Source organism: Panthera pardus, unplaced genomic scaffold (genome assembly GCF_024362965.1).
Source record: "Panthera pardus isolate Hobbes unplaced genomic scaffold, ASM2436296v1 HiC_scaffold_11, whole genome shotgun sequence".
NCBI lineage: Eukaryota > Metazoa > Chordata > Mammalia > Carnivora > Felidae > Panthera > Panthera pardus.
Genome location: NW_026526666.1, coordinates 41,716,450 through 41,736,997, shown reverse-complemented (window position 1 = coordinate 41,736,997; position 20,548 = coordinate 41,716,450). Strand labels below are relative to the sequence as shown.

Genomic DNA, 20,548 nt, shown 5'->3' with positions numbered 1-20,548 from the left:
AGAGCCCAATATGGGGCTCTGACCTCAACGCGAGATTGTGAACTGAGTGGACATCAGATGCTTACCCTCTTAACTGAGCCACCCAGGTGCCCCAAATATAAGGATTTTTTTTTTTTTAAGCTACAGTACATCGCAGGAAAGACCTGGAGCCTCTACACTGAACAAAGGATGAGAGTGGAGGGTTTTAATTTTCAATATTTTAAATATCTATAGATAAAATCCATACAGAAGCTCTCTAAGGCTTCTCAATAATAGATCCAGACATTAGTCCTAAACTCAAAAAGTTCTAAAACCACTCCTCTAACTTATAGCCTTTCTTCTACTGGAGGCATTTTTCTTTAACATCAGAAAACTTATTTTTATATGTGTTCCCACACTTTCAGATGTTATTTAAATGAATCATTTTCTAACTAAAATTGTTAGCCTTGTTATATCGGTAATTAGCTTTCATCCCATCTACACTGTGAGCTCCATAAAAAGATAGATTTTATTCATCTTTGTATATGTAGTGCCTTACACTGCATCTAGCACATTGCAGAAAGATGTTCAATAACCTTTTTTAAAAAAATATTTTAATGTTTATTTATTATTGAGAAAGAGACAGAACATGAGCATAGGAGGGGCAGAGAGAGGGGGAGACACAGAATCTGAAGCAGGCTCCAGGGTCCAAGCTGTCAGCACAGAACCCGGCACAGGGCTCGAACTCATAAACCATGAGATCATGACCTGAGCCGGGGCCAGAAGCTTAACCGACTGAGCCACGCAGGCACCCCAGAAAGATGTTCAGTAACTTTCTTGAGCGAATGAATATTCATTTCAGCTAATTCCATCTTTTCTCATTTATTTGTAATTCTATCACACTCATAACCTCTAAATCTAGGAAATAACATGTGTAGAACACCTACTGTGTGGCTTCATAATATGGATTCAGTTGTTAGTTTCAGCTCTTCTCCTTCATTCAGTGTAGAGACTCCAAGTCTTTCCTGAGATGTATTGTAGCTTTAAAAAAATCCTTACATTTTATTTGTATATGTAACTTAATTTTATTAATGATTTAATCAACTGAGAATGTACTGATTTTCTTTAAGTAGTTACTTTAAAGTCTTCCCGAGAGAGAATAAAAGGCAAGCATTATTCTGGGCCTAATTCTGAGGGAACAGGAGGATGTACTCTGTGGTGCCTAGGATATAGTGATTTCAGCTGAAGTAGGGTTTAAAACCTCAGAAAAGTGTCATCACTTACGTGTCATGCTGCACTGGTATAACAAATAAACAGATTTTGTATTGCTGAGGACAATGGAAAAAGCAGGTGATTTTTGAAGCTTTTTGATGGTTATATGAGAGTGCATTATATTAGTCTAATTTTGCAGATGTCTGCAATGTTTTATAATAAAAAGTTAAAGTAGATTAGACTGATATTTCTTAGATGTGTGTGTGTGGGGGGGGGGTGTTTAACAATATAAAAAATTTAAAAGTTTAAATGCCAGATACACCTAGAAACCTAAGCACATTTAGAGGTGTCAGAGACTGAAGGAGAGCAAACATTCATGCTTAGTTAGGGCTTAGAGGAGAAAATCACCATTTCTATTATGATTAGTTTGGGAAAGTACTTCATTGGTTTAAAAAAAAAAAATGTGGCTTAAGAATTGTCTTGGAAGGGAGCGCCTGGGTGGCTCAGTCAGTTGAGTGTCAGACTCTTGATTTCTGCTTGGGTCATGATCCTGGGGTTGTGGGATTGAACCCTGTGTTGGGCTCCATGCTGAATGTGGAGCCTGCTTGGAATTCTCTCTCTCCCTCTGCCCCTCTCCCCTGCTCTCTTCCTCTCAAAAAAAAAAAAAAAAAAAAATCATCTTGGAAGGGGGTGCCTGGCACCTGACTGGCTCAGTCGGGAGGAGCGTGTGACTCTTGATCTCAGGGTTGTGAGTTCGAGCCCCGTGTTGGGTATAGAAATTTTATCTTGGAGGTGGAAATAGGCTATTGACTAAATTTGTTAGGTGGGAGGTTGAAGGAATGGGAAAAGATAAGGGAAACCAGGTCCTCATGAGGAAGCCTGCAGAAGACCTACAGACCCAGATGAGAATTTTAATTCTGATCTGTGATGCACTATGCAGGTAATGTTCTCAGAGCTGGAGTGACGGACCAGAGTTAAGGAGCACAGAGGGGCAGGGGATGCAGTAGTTGAGGAGGCAGCCTGGTGAGCCTGATGAAAACACAAAGAATGGCAAACTGTTACCCTATTATAAATCAAAGGAATCATGGCTAGAAGTTACTACAGAACATTTTAAACCTCATTTTACTAATAATGTATACTTAAAATCATTATTCTGATAATATGTATCAGTTAAGAACTTTAAAGAAACCTCATTAAAAGAGCTTCCCTGTAGAAACTGAGGTAACTTTATGTACTCACCACACTTGAATCCTAGTACCTCTTGAAAAAACTTGATAATTTAAAAATGTTTATCAGGTTTCTGAGGAAGGGAAAACTGTTAAAGTGAATACTTTGAATTTTGTACAGTTTTTTTATTTATCCATTTTGAAAGAGAGAGAGTAGGTGAGGGGCAGAGAGAGAGAATCCCAAGGAGGCCCTGTGTCACCAGCACAGAGCCCGACAGGGGGCTCAAACCCACCAACTGAGATCATGACCTGAGCCAAAGAGTCGAATGTCCAATTGATGGAACCACCCAGGCACCCCTCATTTTGTAGGCTTATTAAAATGACAGTGATACATGTGAATACTAAATATATGAATACTTTTAGCTACCTAATTATATGTAGTTAAAGGAGGGCCTGGGGTCTCTGCTCTAAATAAAACTGCAAATTCCACATGAGTTTTTAAAAAATATTTTTTATTTTTGAAAGAGAGCGTGTGTGCACACGAGAGGGGGAGGGGCAGACGGGGTAGGAGACAGAGGATGTGAAGTGGGCTTTGCGCTGTCAGCACAGAGCCCGATGCAGGGCTTGAACTCATGAATAGTGAGATCATGACTGGAGCTGAAGTCAAATGCTCAACTGACTGAGGCACCCCAAATTCCACACAAGTTTATAGACTAGTAGGGGAAATGTTGACTAATAGCATATAAAAAGCATGAAAGTGGGAGGCAATAATCAATGAGTCTAAGATTGAGTGGATATTTGGAATATGAGAGTATGTTCCCAAAAGATTAATTTGAAAATCTTCTGTAAATGTCCAATAGCAGATTTTAAAATAAGTACAGACAGTTCATTAAGAAAATAAAAGTTGGGTTAAAGGGATGGGATGTTTTAGACTTCTCAGTTTTGATGATTACTACATGTATATTGAAAATCTTTCCATGATGCCTTTTGGAGTTTATTTTACATTATAATTTCTTATTTATAGGCATTGAGGTAGGCACTGGAAAGGAACCAATCCACGGTAATCTGGGAAAGGAGCATAAAGTCTATCAGATGTACAGGTCAAAGTCTGGATGGAATTAAGAGAAGTGCAAAAAGTAGTCTGAGAATAGAAGTCATTATCTTAGGCATCTGACTGGAAGGTTGGGGTATGGTGTATGCTTCCTTTCAATTCTGTATCAGATGATTGATGTTAGAACCCCACCTGTGTTTGTAGATAGTAAAGCAGACTGGACCATTAAAAATCCTGTTCCAAGGCTTTTGTTGAGAGTTTTGGCCAAGAGACTATTAACAGCATGAAAATTGGGAGAACGTCTGTCTATTCAATGTTGTATTTCTCAATACTTAGCAGAGTGCCTGGCACGTAGCAGATGCTTAATAAGTATTTGTGTAATAAATAGTGTATTCTATTTATATTGTATTCCATTATTGTATAATGAAAATCATAATGATAGTGATGAGAACAGTAGTCCTTAACTGTTTATAAAGTGCTTCACCTTGGAGTTGGCAGGATTTACCTATCAGCAAACAATTATTATGTAGGTCTATGCTGGGCAAATGCCATGGGCTATGGATACAGTAGTGCATAAATTACAGTCTCTACTGTCAAAGAGCTCACATTCTAGTAGAAGAGGTAGTCAAGAAAGTTCATTACCATACGTTGTGGTAAATGATACAGTCAGTGTAAGTATGGGGGTGATATGGAAACACACACAGGAGAAGCACGTAATCCAGTCTTGTGGAGTCGAGGAAAACTTCCTGGAGAAAAGTGACTAAGTACTAAAGGATGAGTAGGAGTTAGCTAAGAGATAAGGGAATGGGCAGAACATTAAGCCAAGGGAGGTAGCTGTGCAAAGGCTTGAGGTGTGCCAATATTTCAGTGTGAGTGATGGGGTGGGAGGAAGGTGTGACAGAGATGAAGCTAATGAGGCAATTTAAAGGGCCAAAGTGTATCACTGAAGGAAAAGTTTAGAGTAAGAAGAAAAGGGCAAAGACTGAAATGTGGGCAAACAACACCGAAGAGGTGGAGAGAGGCAGAGAAGTCCTCAGAGGAGACAGAAGGAATGGTTAGAGACACGAAAGAACAGGGAGAGAATGGTGTCATGGAGCTGAGTGAAAAGGATTTCAGAATGAAGGAGTGGCTGAGAATATCAGGTGTAGTAGTGACATTCTGAAGGAGAGAACTGTACATTTTATGGGCAATATAATGAGGAATATAATGAGAAAATGAAAAAAGCATTATTCCTATTTTATATATATTATATATATCAACTTCAGTTTATATACAACTATATATAATATTAATTATATAATATATAATAATTATATAATTAATTATATTTTATAGAATAATATATAACTTATATGTTATATGTAACATCTATAATTATAACTTACATAAATATATAAAAACTTGTGAATATAACTTATATAATTATATAATCTGTATATAATATATACATATTATATATATAGTTTTATATAAACTGAAATTGAGAGAAGTAAACTGGTTTGCCCAAGACCATACATCTAATAAACAACCCAAACAGAAACCCTAGTAGTTTTCTGGTTCTAACCCCAGTCTTCCTCCATCATCACAGTCTGCTTAATGTGCTTAGAAAATCAACAATTAACTGACAAGTTGTCATCAGAATATATAATCCTGAATATTTGCTACAAAATCCTTAAACAACAAAAGCTCTAGTAGAATATTTTGGAAGACTTCAAAATATATTTGTATTACCCTTTTATTAAATGTAAAAATACACAGGTTTGCAAATTTTTGTATGAGAGAGGGTTTATGAAAAATTATGACAAGATTGAATTTGTATATGTAACTTTAAAAACTGAAGTGTAATTAACATACAGTGTTATTTTAGTTTCAGGTATACAACATACTGATTCAACAATTCTATTCATTACTCAGTGCTTGCCATGATAAGTGTAGTCACCATCTGTCACCATACAATGTTATACGGTATTATTTATTATATTCCCTATGCATTGCTTTTCGTCTCTATGACTTAGTTATTTTATAACTGGGAGTTTGTACTTCTTAATTCCCTTTATGTATTTGGCCCATCCTTCCATCCGCCTTCCCTCTGGCAACCACTGGTTCTCTCCTTTTAAGGGTTTATTGGAGGGGCGCCTGGGTGTCTCAGTTGGTTGAGCATCCGACTTCGGCTCAGGTCATGACCTCACAGTTCTGGAGTTCGAGCCCCGTGTTGGGCTCTGTGCTGACAGCTCAGAGCCTGGAGCCTGCTTCGGATTCTGTGTCTTCCTCTCTCTCTGCCCCTAACCCACTCGCATTCTGTCTCTGTCTCTCTCAAAAATAAATAAACATTAAAAAAAAATAAGAGTTTATTGGATTTGTGTCCTTACTCGTTTGTTTTTTAGGTTCTACATATAAATGAAATCATAAGCTATTTGTCTTTCTCTGACTTATTTCACTTAGCATAATATCCTGTAAACTCATCCATGTTGTTGCAGATGGCAAGATGTCATTCTTTATGTTTGAACAATATTGTGTGTGTGTGTGTGTGTGTGTGTGTGTGTGTATCTTCACATCTTTATCCATTCATCCATTGATGAATACTTAGGCTGCTTCCATATCTTGGCTATTGTAAATAATGCTGCAATAAACATAGGGGTGCATATGTCATTTTGAATTAGTGTTTTTGTTTTCTTTGGATTAAATACCCAGTAGTGGAGTTACTAGTTCATATGGCAATACTGTTTTTAACTTCTCTGAGGAACCTCCATACCATTTTTCCACAGTGGCTGCACCAATTTCCAATTCCACCAACAGTGTATTAGGGTTCTGTTTTCTCTACTTCCTTGTCAACACTTGTTTTTTTTTTGTCCTTTTGGTACTTGGTCATTCTGACTGGTGTAAGGGTATATTTCACTGTGGTTTTGATTTGTATTTCCCTGATGATTAGTGATGTTGAACATCTTTTCATATGTCTGTTGACCCTCTGTACATCTTCTTTGAAAAAAAAAGTCTATTTGGGTCTTCTGCCCATCTTTCAATTGGATTGTTTTTGTTTTGTTTGGTGTTGAGTTGTAGAAATTCCTTATATATTTTGAATTTTTTTATTACGTTTCTTTATTTTTGAGAGGCAGAGAGAGACAGAGCATGACTGGGGGAGGGGCAGAGAGAGAGGGAGACACAGAATCCGAAGCAGGCTCCAGGCTCTGAGCTGTCAGCACAGAGCCCGATGTGGGGCTCGAACTCAGGAACTGTGAGATCATGACCTGAGCGGAAGTCGGATGCTTAACCGACTGAGCCAACCAGGCTCCCCTGTTCTTTGTATATTTTGGACATTAACCTCTTATCAGATATCTCATTTGTAAATATCTTCTCCCATTCAGCAGGTTGCCTTTCTGTTTTGTTGATGGTTTCCTTTGCTGTGTTTTCTTTGTTATTTTGGTGTTGTCCCAATAGTTTATTTTTGCTTTGGTTTCTCTTGCCTGAGGAGGCATATCCATAAATATGTTGTTAAGGGAGATGTCCAAGAGATTACTGCTTGTGTTTTCTTCCAGGAGTTTTATGGTTTCAGGTCTCACATTTAGGTCAATCCATTTTGAGTTTATTTTTGTGTGTGGTGTAAGAAAGTCCAGTTTTATTCTTTCGCATGTAGCTGTCAGTCCCAACACCATTTATTGAAAAGACTGTCTTTTCCCCATTGTATAATCTTGCCTCCTTTGTTGTAAATTAATTGGCCATGTAAGTGTGGCTTTATTTCTGGGCTCTCCTGTTGATTCACAAGTCTCTTTTTGTGCCAGTACCATGCTATTTTGATTACCACAGCTTTGTAGTATATCTTGAAATCTGGGATTGTGATACCTCCATCTTTGTTCCTCTTTCTCAAGATTGCTTTGGCTATTTGAGGTCTTTTGTGGTTCCATACAAATTTTAGAGCTATTTTTCCTAGTTCTGTGAAAAATACTATTGGGTATCTTTTTAAAAAAGATATTTATTTTTGAGAGAGCGTGAGCAGGGGAGGGACAGAGAGGCAGGGAGAGAGAATCCTAAGCGGGCCCTTGGCTGACAGTAGACAGCCCAACGCAGGGCTTGAACCCAAGAACTAGGAGATCATAACCCAAGTTGAAGTCAGACACTTAATCAAATGAGCCACCCAAGTACTCCTGCTTGGTGTCTTGAGACAGACTGCATTAAATCTGTAGATTGCTTTGGGTATGTTTTGGATGTTTTAATGATTAATTCTTCCAATGCATGAGCATGATACATCTTTCCATTTGTTTGTGTTGTCCTCTATTTCTTTCATCAATGTCTTACAGTTTTCAGAGTTTTCACCATACTGAAAAATTAACCTCTGGGTTAAATTTATTCCTAGGTATTTTATTCTCTTTGGTGCAATTTTAAATGGGATTGTTTTCTTAATTTTTCTGCTACTTCATTATTAGTGTATAGAAATGCAACAGATTTCTGTATATTAATTGTCTGGAATTTTTATATCATAATACACATTGCACCACATAATTAAGATCATTTGCATATTAGGCAGCTATTATTTAGTCTAAGATGTGGTCTCTAGTTGGCTGATATATGAGAGGGAGGCAGTTTGGGCAGAGTCGCAGGTCATTATGCCCTTGAAGGAAGGGCATGAGTAGTTAGGGTATTGTGCAGTGAGGGTGCAGAGGGGGTGGTAGGAGACAGGAAGGAGAGGATTTAAGGAAACTGAAAACTTTCAGCTGCAATTTAGAGAGCATGACGATCCATTCCTTGACTTAAATGTCAGTACTGTTGACTCCCTTCCCCAGGAACGTCCTTGATGGATTTATGGTTCAGTGTTGAGATTCACTAAAATGTGTGACATTCAAATAATTTTTGAACATTTCAGTGTCCATGTCATGACTTTGTTGGAACATATATACTTTAAAAAGCCTTCATAAAACCAGAATTCTCACTGTCATTATACAATTAAGAGGGAATTTGGCTTATTCTAGGAGTACTGTTAGATAATGTTCTGTATGATAAATTCAGAAGCCTTCTATACTCTTGACAGTTGAGCAGAATTTTGAGATAGGTCAGTGTGTTCCTTAAGACAATGCCATACATGTGAATATTGTTACTTGATTCTTCACTGTCATTAATTACAACAATAGAAGTGCTGCCTGCATGTTGCTGACTTGGGCACTTTGAAAATCAGAGAAAACAGCACCTGACTTTATCACATGTGAATGAATTCACTAAATGAATTCTAAAACACAGCCCGCTGAGATAACTGCATTTCATTCAGTATTTGAGAATCATTTAATAACCTAACTCTGTGTTCTCCTTAATGCCAAGTAATTCTAAGAGAATAATTGCTAGCACATATTAGTTTATTTTTTAAAACTTTTTTTTTAATGTTTATTTCTGAGACAGAGACAGAGCATGAGTGGGGGAGGGGCAGAGAGAGAGGGAAACGCAGAATCCGAAGCAGGCTCCAGGCTCTGAGCTGTCAGCACAGAGCCGGACGCAGGGCTCAAACTCATGAGCTGTGAGATCATGACCTGAGCCAAAGTTGGACGCTCAACTGACTGAGACACGCAGGTGCCCCCATATTTGTTTAGAAGAAAATAAACTTCCTTAAATAAAACTGTGCTCACGTGGGACAAAATACCCTGTTCTGCCCGTTGCCGGCTAAAAACTACAATTTCACTAAATGTAGAGAATACTTGGGGCACCTGGGTGGCGCAGTCGGTTAAGCGTCCGACTTCAGCCAGGTCACGATCTCGCGGTCCGTGAGTTCGAGCCCCGCGTCAGGCTCTGGGCTGATGGCTTGGAGCCTGGAGCCTGTTTCTGATTCTGTGTCTCCCTCTCTCTCTGCCCCTCCCCCATTCATGCTCTCTCTCTGTCCCAAAAATAAAATTAAAAACGTTGAAAAATAAAAAATTTAAAAAAAAATGTAGGGAATACTTTCAGTCATGTCTTTTGAGCTTCCAATATATTTCTGCTGCTCAGAATTATGGTTCTCAAATAATTCGATTAAAGGATCTTTTGATTGCACTAGTCGGTTAGGCATTATAAGCTGGTTGGTATTCCCCTTGCCCCACCACACATGCCAGTTGCACTGTTTTTTTGGCATCAGTATAATACAGTAAGAATGCAGACCCCGCAGTCGAACTGCCTGCTTTTATCCTGTGTCCAACACCACTCATTAGTTGTGTGGTCTTAAACAGGTTACTTAACTTTTTTTTTTTAATGTTTATTTTTGAGAGTGTGCATGTATGTGCGCGAAGTGGGGGAGGGGCAAGGAGAGGGTGGAAGAGGATCTAAAGCAGGTTTTGTGCGACAGCAGAGAGCCCAGTGTGGGAGTGGGACGCAGAGCCCAAACTCATGAACTGTGAGATCATGCCCCAAGCCCAAGTCGTAGGCTAACCAACTGAGCCGCCCAGGAGCCCCCTTGGTTACTTAACTTTCTAAATCTGTTTTTCTTAAAATTTTTTTTTAATGTTTATTCTTGAGAGAGAGGGAGAAAGAGCATGAGTGGGGGAGGGGCAGAAAGAGGGAGAGACACAGAATCCAAAGCAGGCTCCAGGCTCCAAGCTGTCAGCACAGAGCCTGACATGGGGCTCAAACCTGTGGGAACCAGAAGATCATGACCTGAGCTGAAGTCAGATGCTTAACCCACTGAGCCACCCACATGCCCCTAGGTCTCTGTTTTTCCATCTGTAACAATTTACAGACTTCACATCTGTAAACTCAAAAGACATTATTCTCATCTTAATATTTTAAGAATTTAAAATTACTGGGCTTGGAAATTTTGAGAGAGAGCTTGATAATAATCTTTACCGTAAAGGGCTATTGAGGGGATTAAATGAAATAATGCTTGTTAAACACTTGGCACATTACCTGGCACACAATAAAGGCTCCATAAATGTTAGCTTGGATTATTATCATTCATATGTGATCAAAGGATGTGTTAGTGAAATAGTTGTTTTCTTTTTAGTATTTTTTTTAGGTTTATTTATTCTTAGAGACAGGGAGACAGCATGAGCAGGGGAGGAGCAGACAGAGAGGGAGACACAGAATCCAAAGCAGGCACCAGGTTCTGAACTGTCAGCACAGAGCCCAACGTGGGGCTCGAACTCAGACTGTGAAATCATGACCTGAGCCAAAGTCGGACACTTAACGGACTGAGCCACCCAGGTGCCCCAAGATAATTGGTTTTAATAAGACATTACAATCAATAACTGTGGAACAGAGTTCTTTCTTGTGAAGTCAATGAACCTAACATAGTCAAATTCATACCTTTAACTTTAGCACAGAAAGACAACTGAGTTAGCAATTGGAATGTAATATTGTTTCTACCAGGAATTAAAAAAATTCCTTTAAAAAATTATAAAGGAATCCAATAGATATTTGCCTGCTTGATTTTGAATTTTTTTCTCTGAATTTTTTTCATATCTCTATAAAACTAGAGATATGAGTCCTATTGGTTTGTAACCTACATCTTAAAAGACAATTCTATAAGACAAAAAGCTAACAAACTTAGTTTGCTACAACTTTTTTATCCTCAAAATGCAGAACAGAGCAAACTCAGCAAAAGATTGTCTGCTCATATTTTAATTAAAAAAGTTAAAGTTAGTACTATTCAAATTTTCACAGACTTTCAGAATGAGAGCTCAGAGTACTGAAATGACATTTAAAAAACGATTTTAACTGGTTTTACTCATATTAAATTTAAAAATTAAACTTATTTTATTCAGAATCTATAAATAAGTCAAGATATAATTTGAAGATTTAAAAAAAAATTAGATGAAGAAGCTAGCTGATTCATTTATTCTCCAGGACTACTCTTGACAGGGTAATTTTTCACTGTCACCAAACGACAGAATTTTCTTTCATTTTGCCACAAAAAAAGGCTCCTTCAAGTTCCCTCTGGCCAATTAATCCAGCTAAATTTATCAATTTATGTGAGATTGCTCAAAGTTTCCTCATACCCTTTGGTATTAATTACTCTTTTAGATTACACAAATAATATATTAATATATGCTAATTGGCAGGGAAATGTACGTTTTTACTGAAGAGGATAAAAAGGATAGGGAGACCATGAGTGATGAAATCAATCAAAGTTATTGATACCTACTAATGTTAGGTATTGTTCTAGAATTTTTTACATATGTTATCTAATCCTAACCAGGAAGCACACAATTGAAATTTGGATTTAGATCTGATTATCAAATTGTTGTAATCAAAGTATGAGGTGATAAAGTCTTGTATTATGAGGACAATGGAAATAGTGAAGTAATATATAAGAACAAATTTGAAAGAAACAATCACAAATCTTGACAGTCTATCATAATTTAGGAGATCTAAAGAATGAACCAGAAATAACTCTAAGGTTTGAGAAGCTATGAGAATGAAGGATAAGTTCTCTTGGTTATACAAGAAGAAATATCTAATAGGTAACTCTAGATATGATAGAATGACTCAGGTAAGAGATCAAGACTAGAACTACTGGTTAGTTTTATCTCAGGCACATAGAATTTAGATTACTCACAAACCTTGGTAATGACAGATAGTCATGTACTGCCTGCTTTTATTAGGAAAGTACTGTTAATAATGTAATAAGCACCCACAGACCCACTGAACAACAAAAGTTAGGACCTTGTTAATAATTACATGGAATCATGTCCCATCTACCTTCATCATATTGTCTTCTCCCAGAGAGAAAACTTTAGTCCCCAAATGGCTTCACTGGAAAGTTCTTGCAAACATTTAAGGAAAAAATTATATAGGGGCACTTGGTGGCTTAGTTGGTTAAGTGTCTGACACTTAATTTCAGCTCAGGTCATGATCTCAGTTCATGAGATTGAGCCCCTCATTGGGCTCTGCACTTATAGCATGGAGCCTGCTTGGGATTTTCTCTTTCTCTCTCTCTCTCTCTCTCTCTCTCTGATACTCCCCCACTCACATTCTCTTTCTCTCAAACATAAATAAACATTTAAAAGAAAAAATGATATCAGTTCTACATAAGATCTTACAGAAAATTAAGACAAAATAATTCCCAACTCATTCTATGAGAGCAGTATTATTATTAACAAAAGCAGATGTTACAAAAAAATAAAACTACACACCAATATCATCCCATAAACATGGATGGAAAACTTCTTAACAAAATTTTATTAAATTGAATTTATCAGTATGTTAAAAGGATAATGCATCATGACCAAATGCAGTTTCTCCTAGGAATGTAAAGTTGATTTAACATTTGAAAATAAATTAATGTAGCTTACTATAACGAAAATCAAACATAAGATTATCTCAATAGATACAGAAAAGACATTTTATTAAATCCCACATCCATTCCTAAAATTACTCTAGCACAATAAGAATAGAAAGGAACTTAATCTCATACAGGGCATCTAAGAAAAATCTGTAGCTAAAATCATTTAATGGTGAAAGACTAAACATTTTTCCCCTAAGGTCAGGAACAAGGCAAATATGTCTGCTCTCCCTACTTCTATTTGACTTTGTACTGAAGAAGGTTCTATCCAGAATGGTCCAGGCCAAAAAAAGAAATAAAAGACATACAGGTTATAAGGGAAAAAGTTGAAATGTGTTCATAGATGATATAGTCATCTATGTAGAAAATCAAATGGAATCTATAAAAACAACCCAATGGAACTAATAAGTTACTTTGGCCAGGTAGCAGGATAGAAGATGAGAATACAAAAATAAATTATACTTCTATATACCAGCAACAAATGATCATCAATTGAAATCTAAAAAATAACATCATTTACAATAGCATCAACAAATACAGAAGTATTTACAGATTTATATGTGAATACAAAGGACCTAGAATAGTCAAAACAAGTTTGAAAAGGAACAAAGTTGGGGTTACACTAATTTTTTCAAGGCTCATGATAAAGTACACTAATCAAGAATATGACACGGTGACTGGAGTTAAAAAAAAAAAAAAATACTGTGGTTTTGGCATCAGGAGAGACAGACTGATGGAACAGAATGGAGGGTCCAGAAATAGACCCACCATAGTCAATTGATTTTTGACAAAAATGCAAAAGCATTTCATCTGAGAGATATGTTTTTTTTTTTTTAATAAGTGGTCCTGGAAAAATTGTTTATCTGCAAAAAGGTGAACTTTTGCCATATACAAAAATCAACCCAAAATGGATAAAAGACCTAAATGCAAAACCTAAAACTATAAACCTCTTAGAAGTAAATATGGGATAAGTTCTTTGTGATTGTGGGTTAAGCCAGTACAACACCAAAAGCACACACTATAAAAGAAAAAGATGATAAAATAGATTTTATCAAAATGAAGTTTCTGCTCTTCAAAAGACATTGTTAGGAAAATGAAAAGACAAGCCAAAGACTGGGAGAATATCTTTTCAAATCATACATCTGATATAGGTCTTCTATCCAGAATATGTAAAGTACTTTCAAAAGTTAATGGAAAATAAATAACCCAGTAACAAAATGGGCAAAAGATTTGAACAGATACTTCTACCAAAGAATATTTGTAGGTAGAAAAGAAACATATGAAAAGATGCTCAATAGCATTAATTATTAGGGAAATGTAAATTAAAACCATAATGTGATGTCACTACACACCTTTAGAATGTCTAAAAGTTAGAAGACCCATACCAAGTGCTGGTGAGGCTATAGAGAAAGTATAACTCTCATATACTGTTGGTGTGAAGACAAAATGGTACAATCACTTAGAAAACAGTTTGTCAGTTTCTTAAAAAGTTAAACATACATCTACCATAAGGTCTAGCCATTATACTTTATTTACTCAAAAAAGTATATGTTCATATAAAAGTTTACACATGAATATTCATAACAGCTTCATTATAATAGTAACTGCAAACAGCCCAATGTCCAGCAACAGATGAATGGTGGTATACTCAACAAACTGTGGTATTTAACCAACTCAATAGATTGTGGTATATTCATACAATGGAATAATATTTAGTACTAAAAAGGAATGAACTATTGATGATCCAACTATTGATGGATGAATCTCAAAATACTTACGCTGGATAAAAGGGCCTGATAAAATGGTACATACTATCTGATTCCATTTATAGAAAATTGAATCTTTGGTGACCAAAAACATACCTGCCTGGGGATGTGGGTGGGAGAAGCAAGAAAAGGGGGGAGTTAAGGGATCTGAGAAAACTTTTCAGGGTAATGTTTATATTATCTTGGTTGTGGTGATGGTGTCACAGGTACATACATATGTGAACTTATCAAACTGTGCACTTTAAAAAAATTTTTCTTTTAAGTTTATTTTGAGAGAGACAGAGACAGCGTGAGTGGGGGAAGGGCAGAGAGAGAGGGAGACAGAGAAGCCCAAGCTGGCTCTGTGCTGTCAGTGCTGAGTCTGATGTGGGGCTCAATCCCACAAACCATGAGATCATGGCCTGAGCCGAAACCAACTGACCCACCCAGGCACCCCCAAATTGTGCACTTTTTAAAAGCATAGTTTTTTTGTAGGTCAGTGATACCTTAGTAAAGCTATTAAAAATTTTTTAAAGCCAATAGATAAAATTCTAAAAGTTACTCAAATAGTTCAGAAGTAGTCAGGGAAAGAGTAATAGAGGAAGAAAAAAAGGGGCGAACAAGAAACAAATAGTAAAATGGTAGTCTTAAGTCCATTTATAAAAATAATTACATTAAATGTTAATGGACTAAACATTGCAATTAAAAGATATCATAATTGGGGCGCCTGGGTGGCTCAATCGGTTAAGCATTCAACTTTGGCTCAGATCTTGATCTCACTATTCGTGGGTTTGACCCTGGCGTCGGGCTCTGTGCTGACAGCTTGGAGCCTGGAGCCTGCTTCGGATTCTGTGTCTCACTCTCTCTCTCTCTGCCCCTCCCCTGCTCTCTCTCAAAAATAAACATTAAAACAATTTTTTTAAAATCAGAATTGATTTTTCAAAACAAGGTCCAATTATATGCTGTGTCCAAGAGATGCAGTGTACATATAAAATAATAAGTTGAAAGTAAATAGCTAGAAAATTATATATATCATACAGACTAAACTTAAGAAAGTTGGTGCAGCTATTTTAATATCAGATAAGTTCAAGACAGTGAGATAAAAAGGAAATTTCAGGGGCGCCTGGGTGGCTCAGTCGGTTAAGTGTCCGACTTCAGCTCAGGTCACCATCTCGCGGTCCGCGAGTTCGAGCCCCGCGTCGGGCTCTGGGCTGATGGCTCAGAGCCTGGAGCCTGCTTCCGATTCTGTGCCTCCCTCTCTCTCTGCCCCTCCCCCATTCATGCTCTGTCTCTTTCTGTCTCAAAAATAAATAAACGTTAAAAAATTTTTTTTTTAAAAAGGAGATTTCATACTGATGAGTCAATTCAAAAAGATGTTATAATCATAATGCATATGCACTTAAGAGGTTGAAATTACACGAAAAAAATGACATAATTAAAGGAAGAATCCTTTATTAGACAATCCTACATACCTGAAGACTGATAGAATAACTGGGCCACCAAAAGGAAAAGACACAGAAGATCTCAGTAACACGATAAACCACCTTGACCTAGTTGGTACTTCTAGAGTAATACACCCAGTAACTGTCAAACACAAATTCTTTGCAAGTACACTTGATACATTCACCAAGCTATTCTGGGCCATAAATTTACAAGGATCTTTTAATACCATGCACCTTGTATCCTCTTTTACCCTGAGTCTTGGGCAAAGGAGCTGAAGGTTATCACAATTTATTACTGGCCTGGATTGTGTCAGTATTTTTTGAGGAGCAATTAACATGCTGTTTCTGTTTACAAAAATACATAGAATATGAAAAATTAAGTCATTAAAAATTCTTATACAATACTAATGTATTTTTTCAGGTGCAAAAATATACAAAGCTCCATAATCACCCTGAGACCACATAGAGCAAACATGAATGATATTTCCCAAAAGGCTGAGGTAAGTCTCAAACCTTAAAAAAAAAAAAAAAAAAAGGTGGGGGAAAACATAGGATTGACTGTAGAACTGCTTAAAGGGCAGTTGCTTTGTGGAAAGGTCATATCCAGACGTTCATAATGACATAGTGTCAAGATATAAAATGTAAGAGCTAAAATTCACAGGCCGGTCTTGGGCCCAGTATTTTCATTTGGATTCTAATCTTGGAAGCATAATTATGAAATCTGTAAATGATAGTGAAATGCAAGTGATGGCTAACATCTTGAATAGAATTTTAATACCTTGATAAATCTTAGAAGTTATTTTTTAGTATTAAAAAAAAACCACCCAGATTTGACATATACTCTTAGGAGAAAGCAATAAAATCACTCTCGGGTAAAGCTCCGTCTTAGCTACTTCTCCCAACAGCTGCAGTAAAATTTCTCTTAGTCTTTTTCTGGTTCTTGGCTGTAGTTTCTGAGAGTTGTAGTAAGAAGAGCTCAGTTGCTGACACCCCAACATTATGAAGTTTAAAAAACCTTAAATGGCCAATGACACCATAAGAAAATAATAGAGGGGCTGGGTATGCCACAGATTAATAAGTAACTTGTCATTATTACTAGGATAACGGGTTTGGTGTTCTGAGGCACTGATGTTTTATTTACTGAAACGTCTTCCGGTGATCAGCTTAATTTTCAAAATGATGAAAATAATTTGCTTTCCTGGTTTTAGAGTGGAGGGAAATATTTTCTCCAGTCTTTTACTAGACCCCTCCTTTTCCAGGGGAATCTCTTTTGCCATCCTAGAGCTCAGCCTTCTTGGAGTGATACAGCCTTTTTACACATTTTTAATGTTGGTTTACAGAAGTTCTAGATGGACAGTACAGCAGTAGTAACAGCATACAAATCACTGCTTTGTACAAAGAACCTGGAGCACATGGGTACTAAAGGGCTGCCCTTCAGTTTTACTTCTATTTGATATGGAAACAAGCAAGAGCGTTGACATATGAATGAGGCTATAAACTTTAAAGCCTGAACTTTTGCTTTATTTTCACCTTCACCTAATTTATTGAAATGAGTCCTGGTGTCTTTTAAGTAAGAGATGTAAAATCTGAATCTTTAATAATGGTGTGGGAAAATAAAGTACAGGTTGTTTTAAATTAGAATCCAGTATTCAGTTTTTATATTTTGCTAGCCTTCGCACCTACAAAGTGGAACTCCTTTATATTAATGAAGTTTTTACTCTGTTTTCTGTAATTTCATTTTTCATAATTAGACTTTAGAAAGTAATCAGATTCTGACTGTACAAATATTTCAAACTCATTTGTTTTCTGTTTCAGTATTTCTTATATTGCTTATGCTGATCTATCTTTACCTGATTTCTTCCTATCTTATTTTTTTTTAACTTTCTTCTCTTTATTTTCTTCTAACGAAGATTCTGCTTTCTTCATCTAAACCTGTCCCAAAAACCTATGTGCCAAAACTTGGCAAGGGTGATGTAAAGGATAAGTTTGAAGCCATGCAGAGAGCCAGGGAAGAAAGAAATCAAAGGAGATCTAGAGATGAAAAGCAAAGAAGAAAAGAACAATATATTAGAGAGAGAGAATGGAACAGGAGAAAGCAGGAGGTTATTTTATTTTATTTTATTCTTGTGCAAAATTCATTTTCATCTTTCTAATTTATGCTTTATTCACATTAACCATATTTTATATTAAATATAACTAAAATAATTTTCTGTATTTGTCATTTAATTTCAAACTTTGCATATAATATAGTCTAAATTTTTGACATGCTCCTATTAATTTATTTAACCATTTAGATTAAAGAAATGCTTGCTTCTGATGATGAGGAAGAGGCATCTTCTAAAGTAGAAAAGGCTTATGTCCCAAAGCTAACAGGTAAGAAACTTGAGGGGTAAACTGCAAATGAAATTGCAAAAACAGAAATGTAGCAAATATCAAACATGTTTCGTATATTCTTAGGAACTGTTAAAGGTAGATTTGCTGAAATGGAGAAACAAAGACAAGAAGAACAAAGAAAGAGGACAGAGGAGGAACGAAGACGCAGAATTGAGCAGGATATGTTAGAGAAGAGGAAGATACAACGTGAATTAGCAAAAAGGGCTGAGCAGGTATACACTAAATATTAAATTGGTATTTCTTCAGAAACTAATGGTACAAAATAAAACAATCAGTACATTGCCTAATTAAAATATTTTAATATAACATAAACTTATTAAATAGCAGCTAACTTGAAAACAAGATCTTAAACACAAATATTTAATATCAGATAAATATATCACATGCCTAGAAGGATTAAGGGCAGAATATACTTACCTTAAGGTTGAATGCTAGGATAACTTTTGTTATGCACCAACTTGTCATTTAGTCCATATTCCTTACACTGTCCACATTTCTTGTTTTTCCTGACATGTTAGAGGATTTTACAAAGATATAAGGCAGTGTCACATAAACTATCTACAGTATGCTGGTCTTTCAGTAGCAATCAATAAATACTTGGTTATTATTACACACTAAAGCATAATTAGGAAATCTTCCTACCCAAGAATTTGAAACAAATCACATTTTATTTAATAATGGTAGTATTAGCTAGCTTATTAACTTTTTTTTTTTTAAGTTGGGGATGGTAGTAGAAGAGGGGAGAAATGTGTGACAGCCATTTCTTTCATATAGCCATTACTGATGCCCATAGCTACAGGGGACAAATAAGAGGGGAGAAAAAAATTGTTACTATGATCTTATATAGTCTCTTAATGAATTTAGAATTCCCACGTATTTTAGCTCAGAGCATGAGAACTTAGAGGCTAGTAAGTATTTTTAAAATACTCAAGAATATGATCTAATTTCCAGAAAAAGTTAATGTCTCAAAGTGATTAATGATTATAATGACATAGAAACTTGATCAATAGTCATACTTTTATTAAGTAAAGAATTGATCAGGTCACAAAAATTAATGCACTGATACTTGTTTTACATTATAAATTATGCCTAGTCATAGACTTGATGACTGTTATATTGTTTATGAACTTAACCTAGTCTACATTATAAGATCAAAAGAGATGATCAGTGTATTGAGTTTAATGAGATGGCATTTATCTTAGAGTTGTTAATAATATTATATGAGTTAATAAATGCAAAGCACTTAGAACAGTGCCTGGTACACGTAAGTAGACTATAAATGTTTCACCTAAATGTCATGAAACCATTTTAGCTCCTCTTTCTTCTCTCATCAATATGTTAACAGATATATTAACATAGTCTTCATAAGTACAAAACTATTTTTATTGTGAAGTTGTACTTGGCTCTTTTTTGTCTACTCTTTAAGTGCTTTAAATCTGTTTGCTATGCTCCTTCCAGTTTCCTACCTTTCTAAAAAGAAAAATGACAAGGCAAAGCATATGCCATGTTTGCATGTCAAAAAAATGTATTTACCCAGACTTCGCAAATAGCCACTTCTGTGGCACAAATAACCACTTGTATAGTGGCAAATAATGACATAATGCCAGATGAATTATAGAAAAGAATTGGAATTTCCTATATTTTATTACTTTGTACATCTTTATCTAAAGAAAGGATGGTATGTACTTTGACATCTTCAGTCATCAAAGATGAGAATTCATTTTGCAATGTAAGTTCACCCAGGAATATAAATATAAGTGAGTATTATAGAGTATGCATTGTCAAATATAAAATATGTCAGTATATGTAGTTATATTTACAATATAAATTATAAAATAAGGTAATAAAATATGTAATTAAAATATATGGTATTTGGCAGCAAGTACTGTACATTGGTTTAGTCTACTTATATTAAGTCTTATCAACTTTTCCAAAAAAGCACTGATGACTCACTAGACTTTAAGACCCACTACAACCCCAAGAACTGAATATACAGTGGTTTCTCAAAGAAAAACGACGTGTATGTTGAAGGAGGTGTGTTTGAATATGATGAAGACATGGGATACTCAGAGAGGGAGACAAAGTATCATGAGAAAGAACCGCTTCTTTTAGTAACTCCAGAAACTACATGGCAGGGTGCCATAGAATCCCGATTAATGAAAATTTTGATCCATTACATTGTTTGAGAATACGTAGGTAGAGCAAAATAAACTATCAATAGTAATTTTATCTTTCAAATATGGAAAGTCCAATTTTAAAAATTAAGTACATTTTCTGCTCAAATCTAATAAAAGTGAATCTGTCTTTGAATATAAGAAGTATGACATAGGTAATCAAGAAAAATTTGTTTT

General features: G+C 35.9%; 1 protein-coding gene across 6 annotated transcripts in view; it reads left to right on the top strand.

The window, feature by feature from the left end:
- The window catches only part of NEXN (nexilin F-actin binding protein), a 53,712-nt gene that overhangs the window by 8,812 nt on the left and 24,352 nt on the right, over positions 1–20,548 (top strand). For 4 of the 6 annotated variants that reach the window (XM_019413883.2, XM_019413878.2, XM_019413879.2 and 1 more), the window contains exons 2-5: positions 16,225–16,303; positions 17,714–17,905; positions 18,098–18,176; positions 18,261–18,409. In XM_019413883.2, coding sequence (XP_019269428.1) covers positions 16,277–16,303; positions 17,714–17,905; positions 18,098–18,176; positions 18,261–18,409 — 447 coding nt within the window. In that variant the 5' untranslated portion in view covers positions 16,225–16,276. The remainder of the gene's footprint in view (positions 1–16,224; positions 16,304–17,713; positions 17,906–18,097; positions 18,177–18,260; positions 18,410–20,548) is intronic. The other 2 variants (XM_019413881.2, XM_019413882.2) reach the window with 1 other exon arrangement.